At 37.8% G+C, this 21365-nt stretch overlaps 1 protein-coding gene across 1 annotated transcript in view; it reads right to left on the reverse strand.

Moving 5' to 3' along the window:
• GADL1 (glutamate decarboxylase like 1) overlaps positions 1 to 21365 on the reverse strand; it is a 139946-nt gene that overhangs the window by 57415 nt on the left and 61166 nt on the right. The window contains exons 12-13 of the mRNA XM_069472023.1: positions 13209 to 13408; positions 1308 to 1359 (exon numbers count right to left, since the gene is read on the reverse strand). Coding sequence (XP_069328124.1) covers positions 1308 to 1359; positions 13209 to 13408 — 252 coding nt within the window. The remainder of the gene's footprint in view (positions 1 to 1307; positions 1360 to 13208; positions 13409 to 21365) is intronic.

Raw genomic sequence — 21365 nt, forward strand, 5'->3', positions numbered from 1 at the left:
TAAAACCCCTCTAATGACTACACTTGAAATAAAAGCTAAATGTCTTACCCTGATCTACCTGAATTCCACCTGATCTATTCTCTGCTTCCACCTCTACAACCACATTACCTGCTGTACTTCTCTCTTGGTTTAATACATCTTCTTTTGACTGTTCAAACACATAGAATTCTTTTCACCTTTAAGCCTTTGCAGTTGTTTATTCATTCTGCCTAGATGCCCTTCCCTCACATGTTTGCATGGCTTGCTGTTTATCATCCTTCAAGTCTCAGCTTATAGATAACCTTAAAATCCCCTACCCAGGCTACCCAGCCAAACAAGCCATCTCCACCCCCATTTCAGCATTTTAGACTTTTTTTTTCAATATAGTACTTGCCACATCTATAATTGTCCAATTATTTATTTGTATACTAGGTTATGTCATGGAACTGTTTTATTGTTTTCTTGAGAATTCTCATTACCTGATGTTTCTTATGTATTAATTTGCTTGTTAATTACCTTTCAATTTCCATTTGAATGTAAGCACCATGAGTGACCTTTCCTATCTAGGCACAGTGCCTAGAACTATGCCTGATACATAGTAATTGTTCAATACATATTACTAATAAAATAATACCAAAAATTAACTAGATTGCTTATATATAGCACAGATTCCTACACTCTAATCGCTAGGTGATTTTTACATTAGGTTAAAAACTGCTGTAATGTATATACTATAACAAGATCTAAGATGACATCATACTTTATATCTCTTAAAAGTCAGAATTAAATAATATTTTTATATTTGCTAATATGTTTTAGAGAAAATATTCTCTACCTTTGTAACCATCTTTTTTCTTATACATAGCAAATAATCCAACAACATCAACAACAAAATGACTTATTTTCCCATTGCCCGAAAGCTAATATGCTCTCATGATTTTATAAAAAGAGAAAACTGTATGCATTATTGTACATTCACTTAAATTGATTTTTCACATGCAGGCACAGTTGAATATTTGCAGTACAATCATTATGAAATTTATATCTCAAGATAGAGGTCATAATTTATTCAATATTATCCCTAGTAATTATTATTGAGCATTTTAATTTTCAATACTTAAAGGCAAGTGTATTCCCTGTGAATCTAACAAAAGAATTTTTCCTACTCACTAATAGAGTAAATTAACATAATGGACTCTATGAATTAAGCTAATGACTTGTTTCTAAGTCTGCAGCACAAAAACCAATGAAATATAACAGATTAGAAAATTACCACCTTCATCACTGTTGACTGACAAAATCACAAGCACAATTCTGCAATCACTTACTTCCATCAGTAACTTGAATCCTTCTCTTTTCTTGATTTCATCTACTAGGTACCTAAAATTAAAAGGCACAATAATATTTATAATCTGCAATATAAAAGTACCAGGAACATGATGAATGTATGACAAAACTGTTATTTCTGATGCATATACAGGGCTTAGAAATAAGCAAGATATAGATAAGGGTTCAGGTAAAGGCACACTCAGATAGATGCTCCTGATTTACTGCAGTCCCATGGGACTGAGCAAAAAGATGCATCTTTTTGATGAGATGGTGTCTATCTCACATGTTAGCATCCAACTCTCACCTCAGTGTGAAAAGCCAAATGCAGTAGCTTGGATATACAACTCTGAACATGTGGGTTTCACGTCCATATTCATAAATGAGGATTTAGCTTGGATACTTAAATTACCTAGCCGGCTTGGAGGAAAGAGTTTTTGGTGTGTAATCCTGCTTGTAAGTTCATTTAAGATCAAGGAAGATCAACAATATCTTTTCTATGGTCAGCACATAGGGAGGAGGACTGATAATCAGTATCATGTTCCAAGTGGGCTGTAGCCATTGATAGACTATCTATGAGGTCGTATCCGATGTCAGGGGAAAGAGAATTATCACATGATAAGTGAACGCCTCAGACACATGAGATACGGAACATGATTAAGAAAAGACTAAAATAACATTGAAAATGTAGTACTCTACATAATAATAACATTGACTCCTCTCTTCCCAGCTTGATTTTGGTCTATATAAAAAGAGAAGTCTCAAATGATTGGCCTTGAAAACAAGTAATTTAATCATTACCCTTAAAAAGTTCACAGCACTTGACCCAGTATTTCAAATTCGGGTGTCAAATGTTAGGAAATGATAAGAGGTGCTGACAGAAATGTGTTTGCCAGAGCAATTATTGCGATTTTATATGTAATATAATAAAAAAAATAGAAACAGAAAGAAACATCACATTCAACATAAGGACTGCATTTGAAAATTACATTCTAGTCTGGTATTAATGATAACATAATCATGTCACTAAATCATATATATTCAGTTAATATTTAAAGACACACAAAAAGGCTCCTCTTGGGCTTCAAGTCCCTTACCCATAAAGCTGGACTACTGTAATCTGCTTTTCCAATCCTAAAAGGTTGTTGTAAAAAATATTAAATAAAATCATAAACATGAAAAATTGTAGACTACAAACTGGAAAGAGGGGGCTATTAGCATTCCATTATTTGCTAAGTGCCATCCTGTAATGTGAATATGGAATACACTAGTTTACAAGATGTGATTCTTTTTTCCAAATTTATTTTTACAGCTTTTCACATAAGGTTAAATATTAGTGTTTGTATATGGATTATATCATCTTTGAAATACGCAAAATCTTATAAAAATTCTACCAGTATTAACTAGTAATATGGATCCTTTATTTTGAGCCATAATGTTGTGACCACACATATACAGGCACAGGCACACACACACACACATACATACTCACAAAGTATTTGATATTCTACATACTCCTTTCCCTGAATATTTTTTTCAGGAGATGCTATATAGCTATAAAGTTTTTGAACCTTTAACACACTGCCTAATTTTTGAAAGAAAAAAAAAAAGCAATTCCATTGCTCAATAAGCATGGGAAATGGTGCTCAAAATCACAGGTAATCAAAGAAGTGCAAATTAAAACAACAATACAGGCACACCTGGAAGATACTGGAGGTTCAGTTCCAGACAATCACAATAAAGTGAATATTGCCATAAAACAAGTCACACAAATTTTTTGGTTTCCCAGTGCGTACAAAAGTTATGTTTATACTATACTGTAGCCTATTAAGTGTGCAATAGTATTATTTCTAAAAACAATGTACATACATTAATAAAAAAAATAATTTATTGCTAAAAAAATGCTAACGATCATCTGAGCCCTCAGTTGTTAATCTTTTTGTTGGTGGAGGGTCTTTCCTCAATGTTGATGGACGCTGATTAACTGGGGTGGTGGTTGCTGAAGGTGGAGGTGATTGTGGCAATTTCTTAAAATAAGACAACAATGAAGTTTGCCCCACCAATCGACTTTCATGAAAGATCTCTCTGTAGCATATGATGCTGTTTCATAGCATTTTGCCTACAGTAGAACTTTCAAAATTGGAGTCAATCCTTTCAAACCTTGCTGCTGCTTTATCAACTGAGTTTATGTAATATTCTAATCCTTTTTCATTTCAACAAAGTTTACAGTATCTTCGCCAGGAGTAGATTTGATCTTAAATCACTTTCTTCACTTATTCATAAGAAGCAACTCCTCATCAGTTGAAGTTTTATCGTGAGATTGCAGCAATTCAGTCACTTCAAGCTCCACTTCTAATTATAGCCCTTTTGCTATTTGCACACATCTCCAGTGACTTCCTCCACTGAAGTCTTGAACCCCTCAAAGTCATCCATGAGGGCTGGAATCAACTTCTTCCAACTCCTGTTAATATGTTGACTTCCACCCATGAATCACAAATGTTCTTAATGGCATCTAGAATGGTGAATTCTTTCCAGAAAGTTTTTAATTTAGTTTGACCAGATCCATCAGAGGAATCACTATTTATGACAGCTATTTCCTTACAAAATGTATTTCTTAAATAATAGGACTTGAAAGTCAAAATGACCCCTTGATTCATGTGCTGCAGAATGAATGTTGTATTAGTAGGAATGAAAACAAGATTAATTTTCTTAGGCACCTCCATCAGAACTCTTGAGCGAACAAGTGCATTGTCAGTGAACAATAATATTTTGAAAGGAATCTTTGTTTCTGAGTAGTAGGTCTCAACAGTGGCTTTCAAATATTCAGTACACCATGCTGTAAACAGATGTGCTGTCATCCAGGCTTTACTGTTCCATTTAGAAAGCACAGGCAGAGTAAGTTTAGCATAAATCTTAAGGGTCATAGAATTCTCAGAATAGCAAATGAGCAATGGCTTCAACTTAAAGTCACCAGCTGTCCTTTGATTCTTTGAAGCCAGCAATTGATTTCTCCTCCCTAGCTGTGAAAGTTCCAGATGGCATCTTCTTCCCACAGAAGGCTGTTTTGTCTACATTGAAAATCTGTTTAGTGTGGGCACCTTCATCAATTGTCTTAGCTAGATCTTCTGGATGACTTCCTGCAGTTTCTACATCAGTACTTGCTACTTCATTTGCAGTGTTATGTTATCTTATGTTGTGTTATGTAATTAGGCTTTGGCTTTAGATTATGTTATGGCTGGTTTGATCTTTTATCCAGATCTCTAAAAGTTTCTCCATGTCAGCAATGGGGCTGATATGCTTTCTTATTGTTCACGTGTTCCCTGGAGTAGCACTTTTAACATCCTTCAAGAACTTTTGCTTTGTATTTACAATTTAACTAACTGGCCCAACAGGTGTAGCTTTCAGCCTATCTCAGCTTTCGACATACCATCCTCACTAAGTTTAATCATTTCTAGCTTTTGATTTAAAGTGAGAGACATGAGACTCTTCCTTTCACTTGAACACTTAGAGGCTATTGTAGGGTTATTAATTGGCCTAATTTTGATATTGGTATTTCTCAGAAAATAGATATGAAGAGAATGAGAGGGATGGGGGAATGGCTGGCTGGTGGAGCAATCAGAACACACTCCACATTTATTGATTAAGTTTGCCATCTTCTAGGAGTGTGCTTTACAGAGCCCCAAAATGATCACAATAGTAACATCAAAGATCACTGATCACAGATCACTGTAACAGATACAATAATAATTTAAAAAGTTGGAAATATTGTAAGAATTACCAAAATGTGACACAGAGACATGAAGTGAACAAATGCGCTTGGAAAAATGGCACTGATAGGCTTGCTTTGCCACAAACCTACAATTTGTAAAAAAATACAGTATCTCTGAAGTGCAATAAAGTGAAGCACAATAAAATCAGGTATGCCTGTGCTAAACCACATTCCCCAAACGATACTGGAAACAAATTTTAAAGAGTTACAACATCCAGTGCTAGTGAGTATGATGTAGGAAATTGCTATAAACCCTTCAAAATTAATAATACTCATATTTTCTGGTCCAAAAAAACCACTTTTGAAATGCTGGTCTTCCAGGAAAAAAAAAATCAGGACTATAGACACATAGATATATATTATATATAAATATATAAGTATACATGCACATATATAGTGTTGTACCTAAAACCTTGTGGAGTGTGCATGTGTGTGTGTGTGCACATTCCATACAAAATAATCAGAAATAAAATAAATATATCCAGAAATTGGTGAATGGTAAATTAAAATGTATAATAGCAACACAATGTAATATGCTGCAGCTGTTAAAATGAATGGATTATATCTATTTCAATTAATGCACAGGGATGCTCATGCTGTATTATTAAGAGATAAAAGTGAGATATTCTTTGACTTGGGGGGACAGGCGGTACATGGGCAACATATGTAACCTGAAATTCTGTATCCCCCATAATAAGATGAAAAAAAAAAAAAGTGAGATATTGAGAAATGTGGATAATTTGATTCCATTTTGTAAAGAAATTTAAAAAAAAAAAAAGAAAACAAAAGTAATCCTTAGCCTCACATGTACATGAGCACAGAGTAAAGCATGGAAAGGCACATCATAAATTGTTAGTGTTTACCTGAGGGAGGGGGAAAGAGGATGCAATGGGGTTAGGGGTTATCAATTCTCTTTTTATATCTCTTTTCAAAGTTTCATAGGTGTGGTTACCTGTGTAATTTTTGAAAAGAAACTTAATGAAAGAAAAAATGTAAAGTGCAAAACAAGACAAATAGACATTTACGAGCTCAACCTATGCGAGGAAAGATTCTGAACCAGCCTTTTTCTCACCTTCTCAGGCATAAATGTATTGGCAATCTGCTAACTCAAAGCCTATGCTGTGATTTCATCCCGAGCACCCTGAGGCTATGAGAAAGGCTTTGCCTCTCCAGAAATCTTGGGAATGACTTTAGGGTAGAAGAATCTAATTGTGCAGCTAAATAACTTTGTGACTTCAGTCAAATTCCTTAGTTGCCCTGAGCCTGCCTCGGTTTCCTCATGCATTTAATAGAGACACGGAACAAAATCGGTAAAATGCTTCCCTAACAGATTATGACTGTATGAAACTTACACGTACTACTCATAGTCTCAATTTCAAATATCTCTGTCAAATTGGCTAAAACTGCTCCTGGGGGAAAGGTATCCTAAAACAGAGTTGCATTATTTCAGTTAAAACTCTGCTTTTTGCTAACCATGTAGACATGGGCTTTGTCTTGGGGCCAATATCTCTAGTATAGTCACTCTCAGAGCTGTCAAGCCCAGAGCAACACTCTAACTGAGTTGAGGGTAGAGATGACTTGAGGAAAGAAGGGATGCTGCTATGACTATGATAACAAATGTCTAGCTCCAGAGTTTTCAAACTATGCCCCATGGTACACCATGTTAATATGTTTTCCATACAAATGGCTGGCACTGCTAGGCATACCAATTAGATGGATTTTGTCTACACTTAGAAGTATATTTGGCTTAATTCATAAGTCCATTTATTGAGCTGGTTGGATTGTTCAGCAATGTCACCATGAACCAGGTATTTACTGTCATTTCAGCCAGTCATGTTCATAGGATGCCTGCCCTAGGTCCATACGTCACATCTTTACATAACAGTGTCCCAAGAAGGATTAGAGGGGTCTAGAGCAAAAGCATACACACACACACACACACACACACACACACGCCTCTCTCTAGGTAAGAATATTTTTCCCAGAAGTCTTCACAGAATCCTTCCTACATCTTATTGAATGAGTCGTGTACAGCCCTCCCCCTCGTAAACTAATTGCTGGGAAAGGAGATTGGCTAAAGCAATGTTCCCAGCTAGAACTAGAACATTGCTACCTAAACAAAACCAAGTTTCTGTGGGCAAGGAAGAAGAGAGAATGGTTCTTGGGTGAGCAATGAACAGCATCTGCATACTGATTAAAGTAATGTTAAAAATGTTTCTATGTTATAGGCCATCTCAAAGCCTTTAATGTCCTAATGAGCACTTTGAATTTCCAAGAGAGGAATAATACAGCAGTTAGCATTTCCTAAACATATTTGACCATGGAACCATTTTTCAAAAGATCATCTTTTCAGATCTCCTGGAAGTCTATTATCCTACAGAGCATACTTTCATAAATGCTACTTGAGAAGTGCTTCTTCTATAGGAGGACCATGCCCTCTTCTTAAATAAATGCTTAAATGAAATGAGTTGCTAAGAGGAAATCTAAGCAAATTTTGTATCACCTCTGCCTATCGTGAGGATAATTTATTCTTCACAACTCTTTTTTCAAGAGATGGAAATAGCTTAAAGATAAAATACATTTTAAAAACTGTTCGTATATGGTGGAAGCCAGTAAAAAAGATGTACATTCAATTTTTTAACATAATGCAGAAACCATAAACTACTTCTATCAAAAGACATCCAGGTTAAGTGGACTCAAAAAGCAATAATAACTTCATAGAACTCATCATTGTCCCTTCCACTAAGCTTGGCATAAAAGAAAGGAGAGAAAAAAATATACATTAGCAAGAGTTTTCAACCAATCCTACTGGGGTAAAAACTTATTAATATTCTGATCTTAAAGTATACATTAATAATAAACTTGCTCCAAAACAGTTTTTCTTCCTTTACTTACAAATATGCTTCCCACATTAGAGACCCTCAATTCTCAGATTTGTTATGTAAGTCCGTTCAATTTTCTGGATTTCACTTGTCTTTTTGCAAGACATGGTTTCTTTTCTGATATTAGCCTTTCCAGTTCCTTTTTCTACTTCACCAGCCACTTAGAGTCTCCCTGGATCACTCAGGACCAAGTTTCCCTCCCAGTCTCATGTTCTCATTTGAAATTTCTTCTGATGCACTGAGCCTCCCAGAACTCCTGAGATTTTCCCATCTGCTTTCTGTGTGCTCTGCATATATCAGAAGGTATCACATGGTTTGCGCATTTCACCACAGACACCCATGAGCTCTATTCTATTGCAATTGTGATCTTTTGGAAAAAAAATTACCAATCTAAAGAAAAAAATTAAAATGTTGACTATTCCATAATCTTCCGGGTTCTGTCCCTCCTGTCACCTAGAGAAATACACTAGCACAAAAGCACCATTACAGAACTGCTCACCTTTTCCATACTGATAACAATAAATCCCTCAGTATTCATGCAAGTCTGTGAAATGAATTCCATCTAAGAGATTTCAGAGATTGTGTGTCAAGGGAATGGATAAATGATACACTGGAGACCAAACAAAGTAGCAGAATGGGAGTACCTGAGCTGTTTGTTGTTGTTGAAAAGAATTATACACATGATTCTCCTAGGCCTGTTTTAAAAATTACCCCTTAGTGGATATCCATTTAACCTGAATGCCATAACAAAGGCTAAGAAGGTGCCCTCAGCAACAAGTAACCCTGGGTACAGTAAAACATTTTCAACTTCTCTATGCAGATATCAGAAATGCACAATCACCTGCTTTGTGCCAAAAGTGGTGATTTTAAACCGCAACACTCTGGGTTTCAATTATGTATAATAATCACATGTTACTTTGGGCTCTCGATGTCACTAATTTTTAAAAAACCAAAGGAAAAAAGTATTTTAGTCATTAATATTTCCTGAGAGAAATGTTCTCTCCTCAATTGGAATGGCATGGTTAAGTGGAAATTAGGGAAAGCCTTAGAGGTCTTCTACACACAATTTTTTTTTTCTTCTTGCTGGATTTCTGACAATCCACAAAATCAGAATCATTGTCCTCTTAAAAGTACCTGTTCTTACTTTCCCACGGGAAGAGGGAGAGAGCTATCTGATCAGGGTAGTGATCACTGATCTATTAATATCTGGTCCTTAAATCTTTTTTTTTTCTTTTTTTTTTTTTAATTTCAGCTTATTATGGGGGTAAAAGTTTAGGTTATGTATATTGCCCATCCCTCCCACTCCCCTGAGTCAGAGCTTCAGGCATGTCCATTCCTCAGACAGTGTACATTGCACTCGTTATGTGGGTATACACCCATCCCCTCCCTGGTCCTTAAATCTTATGGTAAACATACAAATTTCAAAATTAACTTCCATTTAGATTCAGGAACATGGAAACATTGTTTCTATGGAATCAGTGTATATTACAGTCCCTACTGTAATATGTCAGGAGAAAAGAGTTGTACAGTTTTTCCAGTATTTTAAAGACCTGACCTAGGGCCTAGGGAAATGGATATTTTAGCTACAATAGCCTGACAATAGATGTGCTCCCCACATAGTAACACAATCATCCTATGTAGATTTGTTTTGCTAGAGTTGTTATCTATGGAAGGAAATTATACTTCTTGGAAACAAAACAATGTTACTATGACTTATAAATTACGCCAGGTAGAGCCTTCTGATCATGGATGAGAATTGTTTTTATTTGGTAAACTCTAAAGTGAGTTGCCATGGGTTAGTGGCTTTGATGGGAAATGGTATCTTAACTATTCCAGTCAGTGGTTTGAATTGATTATGTGGGCTCACATAATCACTGGTGTTCTAGAAATAGTTTCTAGCAGCTAATGAAAGCCTATTGTTAAATATTCAGGAATTTTGCAGAGTGCAACTGTTGATAGCTTGCAATTTTCCATAACAGGAATATTTACACCATGGAAATGGGCAGACACTACAAACTGGAGCTTTTTTTTTCCTCCTGAGAGCCAATTTACCAGCACACCACAGTGTGTCGGCTCCAACAAATGGAATAGACCCCAGACTTTGGGAAATATTCTATTTTTCCTACAGAGCAGAATCACAAATCAATCAGTGAATTTGAAAAGAGATAAATCATGAAAATAAAGTCCTTCTGTTGCTAATTTACTATACTTCTTAATCCTAGGAAAACTCTCTCCAAATATTTAATTTCGCATTCATACCAACTGACATGCAGAAATGGACTCTGAGCTTTTTCTTAAGTTTGGGAGTGGGAGAACAGGATGACTTTTGTCCACCCCAGGAATAGACTGTTGGATATCAACAGTCTGGAAGTTAAGGCAAGAATACTATTATGAGTAACAGCAGGAAGGAAGAGGGATTATTTTTCAAATATTTAAATATAGGTCACAGAGTCTGCAGTGATGCTCACTGAAATGTTAATTCAATTCAATTCAACTTGACAAACATTTACAAACAATAAGTGTTTGTTGAATTGAATTGAAATGTTAACATTTATCCTCCTGTGATATTTCTCTGTAAAAATTAGAAAGTATTCTTAGACTATAAACTAAATTCCACCCTGAGATGAATGTTAACTTCATAATAAATACAATCATAAAATATTTATATCTAGTCTTATTTCAAGACACCTGTCATTGAATTACTTTGAAGCTTAGACAAAATAATACAGAAATTCTACCATACTTAAATAGCACAGGGAAATACAAAAAAAGGGAACAGAGCTTGCTGGACTTTTAATTTAGTGGGCAACTATGAAAATTTATGGTAAATAGTTTCTTTTTTTAACCACTGGGTTTTTATTTTCCCACTTCTAGTAGAGGCACTTTAACCCTACTTCTAATAAAGGCAAGTTCCTCATCCAGTCTCAGTACATATTCTGTATGAGGAATTGATACTGTCCCCAGTGCCAAGAGAGAGCACATAACTCAGCATGACCAACGAGAGCATCATATTGCCTTGGCAATAGTGACTGATTCAGAAATGGACATTTGCCTCACTCACAAATAAACTTTCCTTGGGATTGTTGAGAGAGAAGAACTTTCTCCTGTTGACCTTGACTTAAATCTGGGAGAATATAAATCTGACACTCTGGCAGCCACCTTCCTAGATAGGAATAAACCCCACATGAAGTAAAACAAAACTGAAAGATGGAGAGAGATTGAGGACTGATGATATTATTTAAGCACCAAGACCAAGCCATTCCCAAAGTCATCACTACACTAGTCTTATAAATAACATGAGGTAATAAATTACCTGTGTTTATAACACATTGAATTAAGGTTTCTGTCACTTACCACCAAGAATCCTGATAAAATAGTCACAGATTTTTCAAACTACCTCTTAAACTATAATCACCAGAATTTCTGAGTTCTAAAAATCTTATGAAAGTGTCAAAACTGTCTTTACAGATCCTTAATTCCAAGCCCTTTACCATGCAACTTGGTATTACTCCCTGCAAATGGGTAGAGGGTACTTTCTGCCTGTAGATATTGGGTTTGGCCATGTAATTTTCTTTGACCATTGAAATTTAATGCAATCAGACATAGATATAATACAATCAGGAGTTTTAATTAAGCTTGTATAATTGGGCTTGCTTTCTTGGGCTTTTGTCATGGCCATTACAGGAATATATGCTGGCTAGCCTGCTGGACCAAGGAAGATTAGAGATGTGGAAAGTAGATCCAAACCCTCCAGTCACTATAACATGAGGTAGAACCATGGTAGCCAACCTGTAGACCTCTGGGAATAAATAATTATTGTTTTAAGACACTAGGTTTCAGACAGCTTGTTGCTCAAAGGACCCATACCACTTCCAGTATAAAAAGAGGAAATTGTTATAAATCTCTAAGGATATCCTTTAGGGTTTTTCAAATAAAATGTGAACAGGGAGGGAAGAGATAAAGATGGTCCAAATCAGAAATCACAAACTCTGATATGCCCATAATGGCCAAAGAAGTAAGAAATAATAGCGAAGACTCATATAGCATGTAGTATATGCCAGGCACTGTTCCAAGTGTTTTACATATATCAATTACTTTAATCTTTACAAAAACTGTTTGAGATAGGTGCTATTATCATGTCCATTTGACTGGGATGAAAATGAGGTGCAGAGAGGTTAAAAAACTTGCTCAGGTCACGTAGCTTGTAAACAGTATCACTCTGTCTTGAATCCAGGTTGTCTGCACCCCTGTGCTATAGTCAAACAGGCTGGATTTTTTTGAAAAGTAGGAAGTGGTGAGGACTACGGTTCTCCAGAGAGTCAGGCATCATCATGTTCAGCTGACGTTGCCATGTGGGATTGTGAGCCTTCAATCTTTTGAGAAAAGCCAAAAATCTAGGTTTCGGAGAAACCTCCCTATTTTTTAAAGTTATTTAAATATCTAAATGTTTGAATCTTTAACACCATGAAAATTAACCCTGTGCAGTACAAGCCAAACAAAACACACTGAAAACTAAATTTGGCCGGGGTGGCAGGGGGAGGGCCTGTCCATTTGCACCCAGAGATCTACGTTTAGCAGTTCAGCCCTGTTCAGGTGGCACGCCTCTGGCACCTGTATTTCAAGAGCTTCTCTAATGTCTTTGAAAGTGGTGACAACAGCTTTGTTTCTAATGTTACTACAAGGCAAGCAAACACGCTATTTCCACATTACCTTTCCCATTAAGCCTTTATGCTGTCCCCACATTCTTACAGATCTGCTTTTCAGGTCTTTAAAGTCAGGCTTCCAGACCTTTGGATCACCTCACATCCAGAGGTTTGGACCTGGTATTCTCTCTGCCTGGATCATTCTTCTCCCCTTCTCTTCACTAGTTCTCAGTTGAATGTCACTTCCTGCAAGAAGGCTCTGTCTGTGCACCTCCAGAACACACTAGGGAACCCCCCTGAGTAGTCTTGGAGCACCACGTACCTCCCCTTACCAAAAGGAGGGTCACTTGTATTTTATCTGCTTTCTCACCTATATGTTTCTCTCAGGACAGAAGGCTCATGGAAGGCAGGTGGTAGGACTACTTTGTTCACAATTCCTAACAGATAGTGGGTACTGAGAAAATGATTATTGGTTGAAAGAAGGAATGCACAAATAAAAGAACAAGTACAGACGTTGCGCATGTTACATTCGTTGGGTCTTTCTTTTATAAACATACAAAGACACACACACACACACACAGACACACACATACACACAGAGGCAAGTACCTGGATAAGGCAAGAGCGCGATTAACTCTTTCTTCAAGGCCTAAAGTACCCAGGGCCTTCCAGGTCATCCAGAACTTGAACGCATCTGGTCTCCTGCTACATTGGATAGACTTGTCTCCTGTGTCGTAGCTGACATCATAGAATTTATCCTGCTGGAAGAGGTAAGATGCCTTGGCAGAGTAGCATTTCTTAAGAAGGTCCTTCAAGAGAGAAAAAAGAAAGATTACTGTCTATTTTTACAATGTACTTGATTTTTAAAACACATACACACATAAACAAAACCTGTATGATATTCTAGTACTTGTGCCAAGGGTATATCTTACTTTCTGACTGTCCTCCCTAAGACACAATTGGTATACATTAACTTTGAGATATGGATTACTCATTTTGTTTCTTAAAAAAAAAAACAACCCTCAGAGTTGACAATGCTAGCATCTTCACATCCATCTTCATAATTTCACTGATGAGAATTTCACAGTCATCTCCACGACATCAAGGTGCACAAGTTTCTCAAGATGGATGTCTGTAATTCACTTAAAGCTCCATGTTGGGAGAAAAAAAGAACCCCTGACATATTTACATACTTTATGCAATTTTATAAGCACAAAAAAGAAGCCAGGTTTTAAACCCTCTTCTTTTCAATTAATATCCATTTGAAAAGGCCAGACATGTTAGTAACCCAGGGATGACAGCTGAAGGAAAGAGCTATGGAAGACTTAAACAAGACCAAGTTTTCACCACCACAAAACAAGCATTGTCAGCTACAATCCCATAGGGTCTTTTGCGTTTGTCTCACATTGGTTTTATTTGCAACCAAATTCCATTTGCATCTACTGGCTGGCTACTTCTCACCAAGAAGTGTGTGACAATTTACTCTGTTTATCACCACTATAGGTTCTTCACCTTGACCCCAAATTATTAGAGTTTAAGGCGTGTTGCCTTCAATGTCATCTGATGTTTACAAAATCCCAGATTTCCTAACCTATCATTCACAGCCTTCACCACTCCCTGAGCACCTTCACTCCAAGAAAATATTTATCAGAATCCTCTTCTCCCCAATATAATGGATTTAGTCAATGTCCCTGAACCACTAGATCATGTCCCACCTATACCTTTGCTCACACCATTCACTTCAGCTTGTCTCTATTTTATTATAATATTTGAGACATTCCAAAGAATGCATATAGCTGATTTATAAGTTGTGATGTTTACTGACACTAAACACAGGCTTCTCTCTTTCTCTAGGTCTGCCCTCCTATTGGGTCCCATCTTAAGTTTTTCTTCCCGTTCAATTTCCTTATCTGCCCATCCCATTGGGCTCACTTCTTCCTTTGATGTTTGGCTGTGTTTGTTGGCCTTGCTCCCGTGATTTCCCCACTCAATGACCATTCACAACACGTATTTTCTCCTTGTGTCACTAAGCAGGTTCTTGAGGGCAGGAATCATTTCCTATCCATCTCCATCCATGGAGCTTAACACTGTACTGGCCACAGAGTACCCTCACTAAGCAATCAGGACAAAGATGCCACTCTCCATATATCACAGTTCTCTCCCATTCCCCTGACATGTGGTATGAATAGAATAAATACAGGCACATGAGCTTCTCATTGGGTGCATTTTCCATACCTTAGCACTATTAGTGCTGCACAAGAAGCTACAAAGAGACTTCCCAGTAGACATATGGGGTCCTAGAAAATAGTCTTTTCTAATTAGAGAATGTATTAAATGTGCTTCATTTGAGTGATCAGCTTGTGCTTAAAGAATGAAAAGAAAATCTCAAGGTCCCACCACATTCCAAACCAAAGCACAAATTTGTTGTCTTAATAACAACATTGTCTTATACGGATGCTAATCTAGATCTAAACGTATTCCATTGCTAAAAGCATGATTTTATACTATGTAAAAAATTATATACCAAATGTAATCAAGAATTCCAAAAATCTTGTTCATTCAGTATCCACAATAACCTGAGTCTAAAGTATAATCAAAGTAATACTAGTATACTTCCAGCCTGGCTCTGATGGATATTCTTGGTAGAGATAAGGGAAGAGTAGATTGTTCCAACCTGAACATTAACATAGAAAAAGCCCCTTATTTTTAAATCTTAGATCTCTCTACTCTGATTGCAGCTTCCACCACTTCATCTCCCTACCCTCAAAGGTCAAGAAATTCAGTTGTTGGTTTCCCTAGCAACTACAGTCTGACCATATATTATAATATTAAAAGACCACTGCATATATCTTATGGACAAAGCAGGCACACACATTCACAACACAGGTGCACACTGACACACATGCATTTGTATCATGATTATAAATTTACTTTTATCAACCATGAAAGACTAAAAAAAAAAAATCCCAAAGCAAATGAACTTTGCACATATCTTGAGCAAGTTTCAGAGGCTTATGGTGATTGAAAGGGAGAGGAGGCCCATCCATTATCAGAAGACAAATCACATCATCATGGGCAAATAGAGAAGAGGAAAGCCACGGAAGCACGTAGCAGAATGAGCAATTGTCCTGTAGTAGTGACACAGTTAATTTCATTGCACTGAAAAATCCTCCTGCCTTGGAAAGGTTTCATAAACAACAACTGGAGGCTGGGGATTTACTTTATCAAAAATAAATGAACCTTCCTCCTAAAGTTTCTGCTTTGCATTTTAGTTTATATCCTTGTACTAAAATGGATGAGCTGTCTTTTGGTTTTAAGATATACATCAACTAAGAGAAGATGCTCAGATCTCCAGAGAAAACCACATTTTGGAGTAAGTATAGTAAAAGTTAACATTGTTGAAAAAATTTAATTAGTTATTATTGTGCTATCAAAGAGAAGGGCCATATTTATCTTGCTCATCTTCATACTCATAATCCTGTCAGGACAATAAATACTAGTTATATGAATTCCAGAGACAAATATTCAATGAGAATACAAATTGCTTTATATTGCGATATTAACTCAAACTGTTCTCAGGGATTAGTAGACATGATATTAGCACTTGTACAGTGGCAAGTGAAAGAAGCTTAAGCAAAAGGGGGTATTTTTACACTCATATATTTAAAAATCTAGTCATATATAATCTTGAGGCACAGTTAAATCCAGGATTAAATAACATCCATCATCAGGAGTCTGCCTTTTCTTCTTGTTCTATTGTATTCTGTATTGAACTAACTCCTTAAGCAGAAAGCCCATAGGAAGCCTGGGAACTGAGGCTTCCAAGTGGAACCTGTGAGCATGGAGAGAAGCTCTGCTTGGAAAGAGATGGGAAGTGGAGAAGAGACAGCTTCTGCTGAGGATGCTATTGAAGAAGGTCTTCTCCTTGACTAAATTTCAGGTAGGCTCCTCTAAGCTCTCCAGGCATTCACCTTGGCATCTCTTTGTAGGGGCTGTATTGCCCCATTGTAGTAAGACTCTTGCTGAGTGAGTTTAGAGAGATCCCCCTCCAGCTCTGTATCCCATTACCCTTGATATCTGACCAAATTCTTCATCCCTTGCCCTGGGTATCTGATTACTTTGGCCTGCCTTCAGCGAGAATCCTGTAAAGTCTATGTAACCTGTATCTTCCTTTCATTCCTCATGTTTTTTTGGCAATTTTGCACCCACTAACCCCAAACCTGCTCCTTGGCTATAAATCCCCACGTATTCACGCTGTATTCAGAATTGAGCCCAATTCTGTACTGAGGTCTCTTTTCCCCTATTGCAATGTTCCTGAATAAATTCAGCTTTTACCACTATAACTACTGTCTGGCTCTGGCTTTCTTTAACATTACCCACGTGAAGAAAGGCCCATGGCCTCCGGACCTCAATCTCTTATCTGAACCTTCGCTGGCCAAACCTAGCAGGAAGTCAATTGGCAAAGGAGTGTGGAAAATGTGGCTTTCAAGAGTCTGGCCCCTTTGTAGAACAAAGCAGAGGAAGGCAAAGAATAGATTATACAGTAAAGAGGAACAGCAAATGACAAGCATACAACATGAGTAAAGAAACTACAACTCCATTTTCACTCTTTGCATTCATAACACCTAACCTGGCACATAATGACCAGTGCTGACATTTACTGAGCTCTTACTATTTTCCAGGCACTGTTTGTGTGTATGTATATATGTATGTGTGTGTGTGTGTATACTTGTTTATATCTTAAAACCCATTTATTATTATTTTTGTCAACTCCATTGTACACGTTTGCAAAACAGCAAGTTAATTATTTAAGGTTATATAGCTACTTTGTGGTAGCACTGGGTTTCGAACCAAAGATGCTTGGATTCAGAGCTTGAACTCTAACCCATTTTGCTTCCTTGTATCAACAGTGGGTGATTAAATACATGTGAAAGAGGGTGCCCCATAAATACTCATTAAGAGCCCTTAGAGAAGCTAGTTAAAAGGAAAGTGAGGTGGGGCATAGCTGGAGAGCGCAGGCAGAAAAGGTAAAAAGTTGCCAAGTCACCAAGAATGTTAAATGCCACAATAGGAATGATTAGTCACGGAATCTTCACAGGCTCATACAGATATTACAACTAAAACTTCATTACTGATCTGACAGAATAAAATGAGAATCAGCAGATGTGGATTCTACTTTGATTTAGTCACTTGGTGTCAAAGCTCAAATTATGTCACTTATCATCTTGGGCTTCATTTTTCTCATCAGCCTAATGGAAATGATGTTACTTATTCTACCCGCCATACATAAATACTGTGAAAATCTAGTGAACTAATGTTAATTGGGAACACTCTTGAGTCTTTGGCCAAAATCCTACCCATTACTCCTTCCCTCCTGCTTATTCCTGTACCCCCGAGCCCTTCCAGCTGGCACTACCCATTCTTCCTTTAGTTTACTTATTTCCTCAGGCAAGATGCAGAACAGAATATCAGGTCTAGACTTCTTCACTGTTCATGAAAGGAGCAAATTACAACCCTCACCCACCTCCCCTTTTTAATGGGTTGTATTTGCCAGTTATAGAGTTATAGAGGTAGACCAAGTTGAAGGAACATATCAAGGCTATTACAAAAGATCTTAAAACAGTAGGAAGAGTTATTCATGGTCTTCATCCTCCAAATGGAGCTTAGCCTGACCTTAATTAAGCTCTCATACCTGATGGCCTTCTTAGATGTTGTAGTTTTCTACAAGTCTCAACCGGGTTTAAGTGGAAGACACTAAAGGCATTGTGTGAAATGAGGGTGGGCCGGGGCATACAGTAGGTGGACTGAGGGCCAAGGAGCCACAAAATTGCCAGGTGTAATTTGTCTGGTTGTCTTCAGTTACCTTATTCAGAGGGGAAAAATGGTTATGTTGACTGACTGCTGAGTAGTTGATGCAGGGCAGAGGGAAGAGAGTAAGCAGAGGACAATAATGTCAGTGTTATTTTCCCCAAAAAGAAGCAAATCAGACTGAACCATGGAAAAAGTCAGTGTATTAGGCTGAGCCATGAATAGTCTGAGAATGAAGGAAGGAAGAACAGTAAGGAGGAAGGAAGTGAGAGAGGGAGAGAAGGGGAGGAGGGGGAGAGAGGGAGAGAGAAACAAAGAAAGAATGAACAATATGGAAATATTCTAAGATGGGATTCCAAGTGCTATAATAGAGGTCAGTTCAAGGCATCTGTTGAATGCGTGTGTTTGAGGCTTGTGGAAACCAGCAGACTATTTGGTTTGTCATCCAACACACTGAGATTCTTGCATGAGCCCATCACCTTTCAGAATATTTTGCCATTGTTGTCTAAATAGACATGAGTCTATGAACTGGGAAAGTGGGAATATAACTCTCCATCTTTATTTCCCTAAATGCATGTCCACTACTTTTGTCTTTCTCTATGTTTTTCCTTCAGTGTCACAAATGGTCCTGCTTTCTGGCTTTCAAAGGTACAAAACACTTTATGCATTCTATGGTGGAAATGAGAGCTGGTCATCAAATCATTTGCAACATCACAATCTTGGCATTTATGTTCACCTTACTCTCCTGTCTCTGTTCTTCTGTTAAACTTCTATCTGGCTTTCCCAGACTACTGCACAGGTATCAACTGATGGTGGAGTGTGTGCTTCATACACACAACTCTATTGCAAGATCTGTTCACTTATTCTTGGTTATCTGCCTTCAACTTTAACTGGACGGCTCTCATTTTCCTGAACCTGTACTCACTGGACTAGACTTTTCTTCTTCTGGGTCAATCTTCTCACCCAGAAACATTTCCCACTTCATCAAGGACAGCATTCTTGGGGATCCATTACGTGGGGGTTTCCTTCTTCATGCTTCTTTCTCAGTGACTGGGTAGGCATGATGATCCGGCCCACCTGCCCTGCCACGTCTTCTGCCAACAAGGGAACCAACCCTCGGTGGCAGTGACCAATCGGTCAGCTGCGTGATTCCCATGGGATGAGAGGTAGCCCTCTTTGCCCAGCCTTGGGCCTTCTAAGAAAGATGATGCTTTATTTCATCTCCACTTCTTTCTGTTTCATTCTCAGGACATATATACTTGGTGTGTTCTTGGCAAAGTGGGGGTAAGGTTGGGCCTGGAAGCAGCAGAGGAGCCCATACACACAGTATTTCTACATTTGTTTTATTTATGTCCACCTGTAATCCAAAGCAGGTATCCTTTCGTTTGTGGATTCTTCAAACACCTTTCATTTTTCCTATGGCATTTCTTTGATTTGTCTTTTTTGGATTTATTTATTTAATTCATTTTATTTCTGTTGTAGCGTTTTCATTCTCTGTCAGAGTAGAAAGTTATTTAAATTATCTGGTGTTATATCCAGCTTGAAAAAAAAAGCTTATTATTTTTGATAAGTGACCATAATTTTTCTTTGAACTTGCTACCAAATCTGAGTTCTTATTTGCCTTCTCTGCAATCTGAAATGCTAAGTTCAGACACATTGTGCTCCATTGGATATTTCAATGTCTGCAGGAGGTTCAAATCCTGATATGAGGGCTTCTATTATCAACTCTGAATCATTTTTTTGATCAATTGATTCAACTCTCTTTCCCATTCCATTCAAGCATTTCTCAGTCACTGGTATCAGCATCTATAGATCAATCTCTGCTTATGTCTTTAATTAGTTCTTCAATTCTCCCCTCCTCCTCGTTGCTTATATTTTCTGGAACATGCTAGATATAGAAATTTGCTTATAGTTACAGTGCTTGTGATTGAATTTCTGAAGATCTGGTGAACAGTCTGCCCGACTCTCTTGTGCCATACAGTGACATATTTGAGCTTGCTGTCCTGCCATTTCAACATGTCCTTTCATAAAGTTCATGTCAGCCTCCAGTTTCTCAAAAATTGCTGTACTGTCAGGCCTCTTCCCAAACTGGCTCAACGGTCTGCCTGATTCAAGCTGTTTCCAGAAATTTTCTGGGTACTATATGCTAAGCTTGCATCAAAATGTGATTTCCTGTCCTGTTTCAGTTAATTGACATAATGCTTTTAACTTCCCAGTGACCCAGGAAGGTATATTCTTTGAGAAAAACATCGTCATTGCATTCATGAAGCTATGAAAGAAAAGTTTTACATGATATATACTTACATTTGTCTTCCGCCTTTGTCCTTCAGGTTGATAATTCTCTTGAGAGTCCTTAAGTTGCTTTGCATAGCTCAGTTCAGTCTCTCTTTTCCTTAATGCATTTGAGGAATGTTTCAAAATCATCACTTTCCCACTGTGTATATTGTTTTAAGTTATCAAATAGATCCTATAGATCTGCACCCAGCTCAAGGCAGAAGGGGCAGGAAGGGGCACTGCAGGTGGGGTGAGCCCCACCCCTCAGGTCCCCAGGTGACCCCTAGGTGAGGAAAGTCCAGCCCTCTCATGGCCGCAGACTGCTCTGGGTCACCTCCCTGTCTCTCCATTTGTGTCCCTGGCTACTCTTCCTCCAGGTTGCTCCACAGCAGCTTCACTGCAAAACGTCTGGAGGAAACTACAGCCTTCAGCACAAATGACAGGGGGTGGGGAGGGGAAGCCTCACCCCGTGTGCTCCGAGGGCCCAGGACAGCAAGGCCTGGGAACAGCCGCTTTCTTGATAGGCATTTATACATTACCAGCACATGAACAGCTAAGAGATCATAGACACTGAATCAGTTTGATATCTGTAAAAACCACTGACTACCCTGGAATATTTGAGCAGCTGTTAATACCAAAACCACCCCCTCTCGCCCCTTCTTCCAGATAGCCTCCTGGAAGATT

The sequence above is a fragment of the Eulemur rufifrons genome, chromosome 7, assembly GCF_041146395.1.
Source record: "Eulemur rufifrons isolate Redbay chromosome 7, OSU_ERuf_1, whole genome shotgun sequence".
Classification (NCBI taxonomy): Eukaryota; Metazoa; Chordata; class Mammalia; order Primates; family Lemuridae; genus Eulemur; species Eulemur rufifrons.